This window comes from Humulus lupulus, chromosome 5 (assembly GCF_963169125.1).
Source record: "Humulus lupulus chromosome 5, drHumLupu1.1, whole genome shotgun sequence".
NCBI lineage: Eukaryota > Viridiplantae > Streptophyta > Magnoliopsida > Rosales > Cannabaceae > Humulus > Humulus lupulus.
This window is the reverse complement of record NC_084797.1, coordinates 204,040,917-204,053,359: the sequence shown is the minus strand read 5'-3', so window position 1 is coordinate 204,053,359 and position 12,443 is coordinate 204,040,917. Positions and strand designations below refer to the sequence as shown.

The window sequence follows — 12,443 nt, the reverse complement described above, 5'->3', positions numbered from 1 at the left end:
AATTTCATGTTTAAATATTCAGCGTATGCCGATATACTGTAGCTATAGGGGGCGATATATCGCAGTACGGGGATACGAAAAACACATAACTTCGCACGATCACCCCGACGAGCCTTGGGCATGCTGGCCCAGGCGATATATCGCCTACAAGGGGCGATATATCGGCTCCCTTAGTATATTTTTTAATGTTTTTGAAAACGTTCTCATTTAATCTTTAACCTCTTGATAAGTCCAGCATCTTTCTGGCCGAGTCTTCAGCCTCTGCTGAACGATAATTCAAATATTTTTCACTTAAAAAGCCATTATTTTATTCAAGTTAAATGAAGATCTTTTCATTCTTGAACTCTATAAATAGGACCTAGTACCCAGCCATTTATTCATTCATCAAGCTAAGTTCAGAGGCTGCAAGCTGCTAGGTTATTTTCTAGTGCCTAAACACTTGGGTTGGGGATTATAAGCTTAATCATTATAAGCTTACCAAACACTTGGGAAGTAAGGTTTATAGCACATTTCGGTTCAAGGTTTAGATCGGTCATAGAAGCATTCAAGGTATTCCAAACTCTAGTTCATTTTGGTATTGTTTTCCTTAAGTTCTTATAGTTTTCTACTCAGCACCCTAACTTTATTCTTTATTTTTGGATAGGAAATCTAAGATCTTGAACATAAGATTCTTGGTAAGTATATTTTGATGGTATAGTTCTTTCATTATTTTCATCCATTTTCTTTAGTATACTCACCCTTTCATTTATGGTTTTAAGGAGTGTTCCAAAGTCCCAACCCTGTTCTCATATCCCATTACTTTTGGTAAGGAAAATTAGGATAGGATATTATGTGTTATGCCATATGTTATCTTATGATTTATGTGTTATGTTAACTTATGATTTGTGTGTTATGTATGTTTGTAGACTTGGGCATATGACCTGTACAACTAACAAGCCCCAATAAATTGATGGGCATATGACTTGCTTAGCTAGCAAGCCCCACAAATCTAATGGGCATATGACTTGTTTAATTTATGGGACCCCAAGTAATAATGACCATTATATATAGTATGTGTGAGATATGTTTTATGTTACGTTATGAATTTTATGTATATGATTTATGTGCTAGATTTTCCTTGCTGGGCATTAGGCTCACTCCTTTATGTTTATATGTACAGGAAAATAGCTTTGGTGGTGGGAAAGGTTCTTGGAAGCTTGGGGATGTGTATTGAGGCAGAATTGAATCGAAGGACCGAGAGTTCGATTCGAGGATGAAGTCTCTTTAATTATGGTTTTCTATGTATTTTTCCGCAATTGGTTGTAATAAGTTTTAATTAAGTTTTCATTATGTCAAAGTTATGTTTTGTTTCAAACAATGGGATCCCAATGTCATACTTATGAATTTTATATAGTTTTAAGCGTTTACCTTACAGTTCTGAAATAAAGATATGTTATTTCAAATGTATGTTTTCGTAAGTTTTGTATAGAAATTAGTAATGGTCCAAGGTCTAGAGTAGTTGGGTCATTACACTAATCGAGGTAAGTTAGATCACAAGGTAGTATATGATAACCCATCTAGGTCCTTTGTCTACTAATCGAGGTAGGGTAAATCATAACTCTAAACCACCATAATGATAAAAACCTTGGGGTTTGCTATCTAAGAAACTATAAGCCCCAAGTGACTACAAAACATATTCATACATATAACATATCATATCACATAAACATATCATAACACATATATCTAACATATTTGCCTTACCAAAAACCGGGATATTGGAGACTAGAACGGGATTTGAACTCTCCTAAAACAAACAGTAAAAACCATGACTTTCTAATTCACTACAAGAAATCATGTTTTTAGCTACAAAAGTTTTAGCTACCAAATATTTTTGGTAGCAGTTAATTACCATTTGCTACTAAATTTTGGTAGCAAAATGATTTAGTAGTAAATTCTAATCATACAACACTAAATATTACTGCTACAAAATATTTTGGTAGCATATTTATATTTTCAGCTACCAATGTTCTTTTGTAGCTAATATTATTGGCACCAATGAATAAATTTTCTACTAAATTTTGGTAGCAAAATGATTTAGTAGCAAATTATAATTAAATGATACTAAATACGTCTGCTACCAAAATATTTGGTAGCATATTTATATTGTCAGCTACCAATATTTTTTTGTAGCTAAAATTAAATATTAGCACCAAATATAAAATTGATGCATTTTATATGATTTTATCTTTGTTTTTTTCCCATTTAGTGATCAATTCTTTGGTAGTAGAAATAAATTTATTGCTACTAAATTATATCATATTTTGGCACTAGCAAATAAAATATTTCTAGTAGTAGTATTTTTGCTACAAAAGTATTGGTAGAGAAAGTACACAATAAAAATTATAATGTAAAAAATATATAAGAATACCAAACTTAAAGTAATTAAATTTAGATTTGTGTTATGGAATCTCAACAAATTAATAATATTTTAATTCGTAAAATAATTTTTTTTTTTTAAAATAAGATCAAGGTAAAAAAAAACTAACTAAATGTATATGGAGAAAACCAAAAGATAAAATTAAAAAATCATAAGTACAATAACAAACTCGAAGGAAAATAAAAGTAAGAAACTGTAGAGTCCAAGAACTTTACTTAGCTAAGATAGATAGTAGTATTATAATATTCATAGCATTATCTTTGTAACTGTGGATTTTTGGTTCAAACCGGGAATTATTTGGACACTCATAGTAGTACTTATAGATTTTCTAAGTTTAACCTATAGTTTAAGAATATTGATGTTAACCTAAGGTTTGATTAATATGACTGATATTAAGGATAATATTTATTATACTATAAGGTTTAGATAACAACCAATAGGATTTTAAGCACATGTTATGAATGGGTGATTAAGGATTAAGTATTTTGAGGATTAAATTTAATAAGGGGTAAAGTTTGAATGCTATAAGGTCAGTCAGCAGCTTTGAATACGTTGAGGGCTTAGTCAAGGTTGTTTACTCCATTCAAACTTAGCTAAATATGTGTAATTTCGTGTTTAAATAATCAACGTGTGCCGATATATCGCAGCTATAGGGGGCGATATATCGCAGCACGTAGATACGGAAAACACGAGACGATGCACGACAGCCTCGGGCATACTGGCCCAAGTGATATATCGCCTACAAGGGGCGATTATCGCCTCCTTCAGTATATTTTGAAACATTTTGAAATTGTTTTCCATTCAGCCCTTCAACCTCTTGATAAGTCCAGCACCTTTTTGAACGAGTCTTCAGCCTCTGCTGAATGATAATTCAAATTATTTTCACCTAAAAAGATATTATTTTTATTCAAGTAAAATTAAGATCCTTTCATTCCTAAACTCTATAAATAGGACCTAGTACCCAGCCATTATTCATCTTTTGCTCTAAGTTCAGAGGCTGCAAGTGCTAGGTGAGTGTGAGAGTGTAAACACCTGGGTTGGGGAATCATAAGCTTATCAAACACTTGGGGAAGTAAGGTTTTATAGTATTTCGGTTTGATGTGTAGATTGGTCTTACAAGTCTTCAAGGTAACCCAAAACTCTAGTTCATTTCTGTACTTGTTCTTTTAAGTTCTCATAGTCTTCTACTCAGCCTCTAACCTTAATCTCTATTTTGGTTAGGAAATCTAAGTTCTTGAGCAAAAAGGTTTTGGTAAGTATGTTTCTCAAAGGTTTAGTCCTTCCATTCCTTTCATTTCTTTTTCTTCAAATCTACTCACCCTGTTATAAATGGTTTTAGGAGTGTTCCAAGGTCCCAATTCTGTCCCCATATCCCGGTTATTTGGTAAGGAAAATAGGATAGAAATGCATATGTTATATGTTTTATATGTTATCTTATGTTTCTTATGTTATGATAAGTGTTATGATATGTTTGTAGGCTTGGGCATATGACCCATTTGACTAACAAGCCCCAAATAGATTATGGGCATATGACCTACTTAGCTAGTAGGACCCCACTAATCTAATGGGCATATGACTTGTTTAGTCTATGGGACCCCAAGTAATAATGGCCATTATAGTATGTGTATGATATATGTTATGTTATGTTATGTTTTTATGTTTCTTATGAAATTTATGTATATGAACTATGTGTTAGATTTTCCTTGCTGGGCATTAGGCTCATTCCTTTTTGTTTATATGTGCAGGAAAATAGCTATAGTGGCGGGTAAGATTCGTGGATGCTTGGGAGAATGTGTATCGGTGATGAATGGATTCAAGGAGTCGAGAGTTCGATTTCGAGGATGTAGTCTTTTATTTATGGTTTATGTGTAATTTTTCCGCACTTGTTATGTAATCCTTTTTATTTTAAATTATGTTATGTTTTGTTTTTAAAACAATGGGATCCCATATCCTGCCTTGAGTTATGTAAGTTTTAGCATTGGTTTTTATAAGTTTTTAATAAAGTTATGGTATTTTCGCAAATGTAAGTTTTACTAAGGATTTGTATGTATAGTTTCGTTAATGGTCCAAAAGTCTAGAGTAGTTGGGTCATTACAGAAACTACATAAGCCATGTATAGGGATGCATATAACTTTCCTAAAACAAAGATATTGCATTGAACCTATGGCAAGCCTCAGTTAAAAAACGCAAAATGGAAAATCCAATGGGAAAAAGCCTCTTGGGGGAAGAAAGTGCATAGTGACTATAAAACTATTCAAAATAAATAAAAAACTAGAACCACAAAACTCTTTGGATACAACTTTTGAAAATGAAACAATTGGAGAAGGAACTATAGTATTTCTCATTGGAATTAGTCAACCAATTATATGAATTCGTCAGCCCACTCCACTCGAATTTGATCAATATTTTGTTTTGTGTAATTTTTCATCTTCTCTTTGCACTGTAATAAATAAATGTAAGTAATAATGAATATTAGTCAATTGTATAATATAATAACAAAATATTCTATTTCAATAGTATTTATATACATCTTACATGAGTAGTTAACCAATTGATAGGTCTAGAATTCATGCAAAAGTCACGCATATATCTCATTACATAATATTCACACTCAATATTCGATGGTTGTTGAGGACACTGCACAAATTCATAAAATGTAAATGACAAGATAAAAAGATATTGATAATTTAAATTTTCAATACAATATTATATTGTAATATTTTAAAGTAACTATCAAATGTAATATATATTATGTGATATTATTTTATAACTTACCTTTATAGATTTCCATGTAATACCAGACTCTTTTGGTTGCCTATTTGTGGAGGTATTGTAGTAATCAAAAGTCCTAATAAACAAATAAATATTTAATAATAAATTTAAAGTAAAAATTAAATAAGACTAATCCATATCACTATTTAACTTACATTGCAATTAGACTTTTAATTTCGTTACGTGGGGGTAGTCTGATTGGATCAAGCCAATAACATGTATCACGCAATGGATCAATTATTACTAGCATCCAATGATATCTGCTGACCATAAAATACGATATTGTATATAAATTAAGAAATTGATAATGTAATTAGTTAAATAAATAAATCTTACCCAATATGAATAGGAAGCAACCAAAATTGTCCTGTTTCTGTGTCTTCCAAGCGATTTGCCATTGATATTGCATTTTGTGTTTGACACGAATCCAAAGCCAAAGTTGGATGAAAGAAACAAAAATATTGTGCTCGATTTGCTTTTTCCAACTTTCGATGTAAGATCCTAAATATTACAATTGAATTTGTAAGACAAATAATGTTATTTTGTGCATGAGAATTATGTGAAAGGTATTTCTTTTTTACCTGATCCAAAATGTTATACAAGGAGCTCAAATCTCTGCCATGGTGCTAAGGTGAATCACATCTTCAGGTGAAATAAATAAGTATTGATCACTATCCAAAATTTCTGGGTCCATGGCAATACGAAATGTGTGTGAAGGTTCATAAAGTCGAACAACTAGTAATACAACTTTTACACTCTTTGGAGCATCCTTGGGCTTCTCAAATTGAATTGGAGATTTTTGCACTTCCTTTAAACTTGTGGAGGATGTACTGAGAGTTTGTGAAGAAGAAGGTTGATCTTTTCCTTTACATGGCTCCAGTTGCGGTGAAAGACTATGCTGTTTATTCTGAAACAAAATATAAAATTAATAATTGATTAGAAAAAAACATCATAAATTATATGTAATATTGGATTTAAAATTTAAAATTTAAAATTTAATGAAACCATTGATGGAGGAGGTGTGATTTGTGACTCTAATGCTCTTTGTTCTAATAATCGACTTTGTTGTGATTCATAGAACTTCTCCATATTCTCTTGAACAATTCTTGCAATGTTGTTATTTTGTTCATTTTTAAGATCTTCAACGATTTTCTCTAATTTCTTCAAACGTTCATCTTCAATCTCTTCACGTTTGGATGATAACTGGGTTGACAATTATTACGATAATCTTTATAACGCTCTGAACAATAGTGATTGCAAATAGTTTCAAGATATGGATCTTTTTTAAAATTCATCTCGAATACATCCTGCAAAAAGAATTTCAAAAAATAAATTTTCATGCAAAAAATATTATAAAATAAGTATGGTAACATAAACATACCATGATACGAGCATATACGACTTTCTTATCTTCTGGAGGAACTTTAGCCCAGCCACTATACTGAAGTGGAGCATGATGGCGTATATTTACACCAACAATGTTCGCAAATGCAGTGGCATGTGTCCCATGAACTCGAAGTTCACCTTTTTTATAGGAAATCTTTAACTTACTTGCATCATCCTTTAATAAGCATCTGACACCATCCCCACGAGTAGGGCCACGAGTTCTCTTCCTTGATTCTGTCAAATAATTGTTATATTACTTATAATCATAACTATTTTCATAAACTTTTAATGTATATATTATCATATTATCATAAGTTGTACATAAACCATTTATACCTTCTAAGGACTTGTGTGTTTCATCATTTAATGGTGTTATTGAATCATCATTGGAAGAACATGGAAAACGAGGAGGAGACGGTGTAGATGATGAAGAGTTAATATGCGTCCTCTTACGGCCAAACACCCTTCTAGTAGTTATTGGTAGATCGAGAGACTTCTCATTTGTCATGATTAAAAATCTAAAAAATATAAATTTTTTATTAGCATATAATAAATTTGCATATTCAAAACTTTACAAAAAATAAAAATAATAACACACTTTATACTTAATCAATTTCATCACTCAAAGTTATATCTTTATAATCATCGAGTAAAGCTTCTTCATCGGTATCGTCACTATTTATATCACTTTGAACTTGATCATTATGATTTATTTGAAGTTCATTGAACAATTGATGATTATCACATTCTATATCTTCAATATCATCCCGAATAAGATTAGTATCATTTGTCGTTGAATCAAAATTCACGCCAATGTCATTCGAAGATTCTTCTTGATATGCTTCAGAACTGTTGATAGTTAGATCTTCATCATCAACTTCACCATCCATTGGCTTCGATGGTATATCCCAGAGGTGACGATGATTTACTTTTTGTACCACTTTCCAATCTTTATTATCTTTACTTTTTTAATGTCATCCAAATAAAAAACCAAACTTACTTGATTGGCAAGAACAAATGGTTCATCTTCAAACCATTCTGAGTTGATGTTGATACTAGTAAAGTTATATTCAGAGTACATTCTATCACTTCCATTGGTATTGTACCAAGAGCATTTGAACAATATAACTTTGTTCAAATAGAGGTAATGTACTTCCCAAATTTCATTGATGACACCATAAAAATCACATATATTTCCATCATATTCTGCTTCAACGTGAACATCGTAGTTTTGAGTTAAAAGTCTTTCATCTCGACTTTTTGTATGGTATAGAACTCCATTAACCATACAACCAGCATATGTACAAACCAAAAAACTTGGTTGCATTGCAGTTGCATACAAATCTTCCTGTGCTTTACCAGATATTGTTTCATTCATTTTTTTTATCTATGATGGCAGATAAAATTATAGATGTAAGATCAAGACAAATAAAAAATTTAGAATATCAAACATTGATATTTAAACTTACTTTATTTTCAAACCGTGTTGAAAATTCATTTTTTTGCACTAGATTGATATCTAGAATTCCTTGAGATTGTAAGAATAATCTATGTTCTCTGTGTTCACAATAAGTACTATGAAATATTATTTTTATGCTAAAACCTAAATGTTGTTAGAATTTGAAAAATAAAATTATAAACTTACGTTAAATATGGTTCCAAATCAGGACAATTATTCAAAATGTACCATTGAACTTGGGTTCGTTGATCTTGAGTTAGTGTGATAGATGATTGTCTTCCAAATGTTCTTGTAGGCATGTTGAATATTGACAGTGTCGATTGTTTTCTAATTCCAAGGTAATTAGGATTGCGCTCAGAACGATTAAAGCGTGTTTCCATTCCACGAAGATACATTGAACAAAAGTTTAGTGCCTCAGTAATAATGTATCCTTCAGCAATAGAACCTTCAGGTCGAGCTTTGTTTTTCACATATTTTTTCAAATGACCTAATTCCCTGAAATTAATTATGTTTTCAATATATAGTAATAAAGAATTGTATTCAATGATTATTTAATTTTTTAAACTTAAGTTATAGATTTTGTTACCTTTCGATTGAATACATCCATCGCATTTGTACTGGACCACCTAACTTAGCTTCTAATGGCAAGTGAACCATAAGATGAATCATCACATCAAAGAAGGCGGGAGGAAAGATACTTTATAATTTACACAACGTGAGTACAACGCCCTTTTCCAATTTGTTTAAGTCTTTCACATATAATGTCCTCGCACATAGCTTTTTGAAGAATAACGACAGCTCAGTAATAGCATCCATTACTTTCTTTTTCAAATATGGCCTTAAACCAATAGGTAACAACCTCTGTAATAAAATATGACAATCATGACTTTTCAACCCAAATAATTTTCCATCTTTCATGTTAACATTCCGAGAAATATTTGCAGCATATCCATCAGGAAATTTTACAGACTTTATGAACTTACAAAATTCTTGTCGTTCCTTCGCTGATAATGTATAGCATGCTACTGGTTTGAACCATTTGTTCCCCTTCTTTTTCATGTGTAGCTGCTTACGAATATTTAAATCTTGTAAATCAAGTCTTGCCTTTTCAGTATCTTTAGACTTCCCATCAGTACTATATATTGTACCAACTACACTATCACATATATTTTTCTCAATATGCATCACATCCAAATTATGTCTTAGTTTTAATTTAGGCCAATATTCTAACTCCCAAAAAATACTTTTTCGCCTCCAGTTCGTGTTATTTTCATAACATGCATCCTTCATTTGTTGCTTATCGTCCTTAATGATCTTATCATTTTTACCTGCCCAACATTTCCATACACCTTTTAATTTATCTAAGATTTCATCTCCTGTTAAAATTCTTGGAGGTGAACGCCGTTCGATTGTACCATCATACTCCATATCATTGCGCCATTGGTGGTTCGGACACAAATATCGACGATGACCCATGAAACATGTTTTTCCTCTTATTCGAAATGAAGATGTGTCATCTTCACAAACAGGACAAGCTTTATAACCTTGAGTGTTATACCCAGATACAGTACCATATGCTGGAAAATCATGGATCGTCCACAATATTGCTGCATGCATTGTAAAATATTCTTTATCAATAATATCAAAAGTACGTACACCATTTTCCCATAGTTCTTTCAGCTCATCGATCAGAGGTTGTAAATAGACATCTATGTCTTTTCCCGGAGCACGACTTCCCGGAATCAATAATGCCATCATTAAGAATTCTCGTTTCATGCATCTCCGTGGCAGCATGTTATATGGCATTAGTAACACTGGCCACATATTGTACGAGTTTGATAAATCACCGAATGGATTGAACCCATCAGTTGCAAATCCAAGCCTTACACTTCTAGATTCTTTTGCAAAATCTGGATATTGTCTATCAAAATCCTTCCAAACCTCTGCATCTGTCGGGTGTCTAAGTACACCTTCTGTATCAACACGTTCTTCCTTATGCCACCTCATATCAGATGATGTATGGCGTGACATAAAAAGTCTCTGTAGTTGTGGAGTTATAGGAAAATATTGCATCTTTTTGTGTGGGATCTTCTTGCCTTTAGTTCCTTGGAATTTGTACCGTTCATGACCACATATAGGACATCTTTCAACATTTTTATTCTCTTTCCAAAATAAAGCACAATCATACTCACATACATGAATAGTTTCGTACCCTAAACCAAGATCACGCAACATTTTCTTAGCGTCATAATAAGATCGTGAAATTTTACTGTCTTTGGGAAATGCTTTCAAAAGTAATTCAAGCAACAAATCAAATGATTTGTTAATCCAACCACACATCACTTTAATGTGCATTAGATTAACAATAAATGTTAAGATTGAGAAGGTTGTACATCCAAAGTATAACTCATTTTCTGCTTCTGCAAATAACTCAGGCAATGTATTCCTTTCATCATTGTGCTCATTTGAATCTCCAAGGTTCACAAAATCACTCTTCCTATGATATTGACTAGCTAAATCTTCTAATGCTAGTATCATATCGTCATTGTCTTCATCATCATCACTGTCATATGGTATGTCTTCTTCACTATTTGATTCTACTTCTTCTTGGTCTTCGTTTACTTCTGTGATATCTTCCCCGTGAAACTCCCACATAACATATTTGGTATAAAATCCTTTTACGAATATATGACGCTCAATTGTCTCTAAGTCATGATAATATAAGTTCATACATGAAACACATGGACATCGAATCTTATTTTCACCATTTAAATGCAAAGTTGATAACTTAATAAAACTCTTAAGTCCATCAAAATACTCCATTGATAATCTATGCTTTTGGAAAATCCAACTTTTATCCATCATTTCTCTATTATCTTTCGAACAAGTAGACAATGGATTATACTGCATTGAGAAAAATAAAATACTTAATTAGCCCTTGAATTGTAGTTATAGGGTATGATAGAGTTATGGTAGAAAAAACATGTATTCGATGCACGTATAGGGTAGGATATTAGTACAAGTATTTCTTATCCTACTCGATTACATGCATATTTTTTTTTATAAATGTGTTTAATTTAAGTGCCAAATAGATACATATGTGTAAGTCTTTAATTGGTACATGTCATTATTTTTTTATGTTTTATTTAAAAAATTCATTCAAATATTAATTTTGTTTAAATCTAATAAAAAAAATTAAAAATCATTTAACAAAAATTTTAAAATTTTCTTTTTTAAGGAATAAATACTAAATTTATTATTCATGAAACAAATTTAATTACAAAAGTAAAATAAAAATAAAAAAACCAAAAAACTTTAGAAAATCCTACTATAAATTCAAATTTAAAATAATTAAATATATAGAATTATAAGGTTCAATGATACTAAAACCAAAATAATAAGCTTAAACCCATTAAGGGAAATTTATTGTAATCAGACACTAATGAGCTTAATCCTCTCAACTGCCTATAAATAGGGTTAGAGTATCACTTAGTGCATGCAAAAATGCGACCTAATAAATCTCTAAAGAACTTAAGTTTTGCAAGTTCTTATTTCTCAATACAATTAACTCGTGCGCTAGGACTAATTAATAACCTAAATCCTGTACATATCATGTGTTTGATTTTTTTTATGCTTTATTGGTTTATTTGTAATTGACAAAAAAATCAGTCAACAAGTATTAAATCTATCTCAATCCCAGAATGAGTGACTACTATCTCAGTTTTTGGATGCGTGAGTAGTTTCAACGAAAAAAATCTTGAATACTTAAACTAATAAAAAAATATTGGGTAATTTCGCTGCCAATTTTTTTACAAAAACTAGAAAATTTCTTAAATTCTAACTTTAATTAAAAAAAAATGATCAAAAAGAAAGGAAAAATTAATAGAATGTCTCACAATAGTAAAGTTGATAAAGTTTGTACACAATATAAAATACTTTTTCAGAAAAATTAATAATAAAGAAGCTCATTCCACAATCGAAAAAACGTACTACCACATAATTAACTTTGAAATTTTACGAATTCAAACGAGGTATTTCTATCAATATTGTTATGATGATTATCGGATGCGTTACAATATTGTAATAGTGGTTATCGATCTAATAATTATGATTTATAATATAATAATATGTAACTATAGTAATTATATAATAATTAATATGTGTATATATTGTTTACAAGATTGTAAAAGTATTTTAGAAAATATTGTTTTGTAAACCTTTGTTACAATCATGTTAGATAAATTTATAAATTATTTTTGTAAATATTAATTACAACAATAAAATTTTAGTTGTGAAATTAGTTTTGTAAATATTTGTTATAGAAATGATTTTTTTTAGTAAAACAACATTATTACAAACATGTAAAACTTGTTTGCAAATTAGTAAAAGTTGTTTAAAAAGTATAAA

At 30.7% G+C, this 12,443-nt stretch overlaps 1 protein-coding gene across 1 annotated transcript; it reads right to left on the bottom strand.

Annotated features, from left to right (window-relative positions):
• Positions 1–8,735: 8,735 nt before the first annotated feature.
• Positions 8,736–10,946, bottom strand: LOC133779876 (uncharacterized). The gene has a single exon (XM_062219775.1). The coding sequence runs from the start codon at positions 10,944–10,946 to the stop codon at positions 8,736–8,738; it is 2,211 nt and encodes a 736-aa protein (XP_062075759.1).
• Between the last annotated feature and the right edge of the window lie 1,497 nt (positions 10,947–12,443).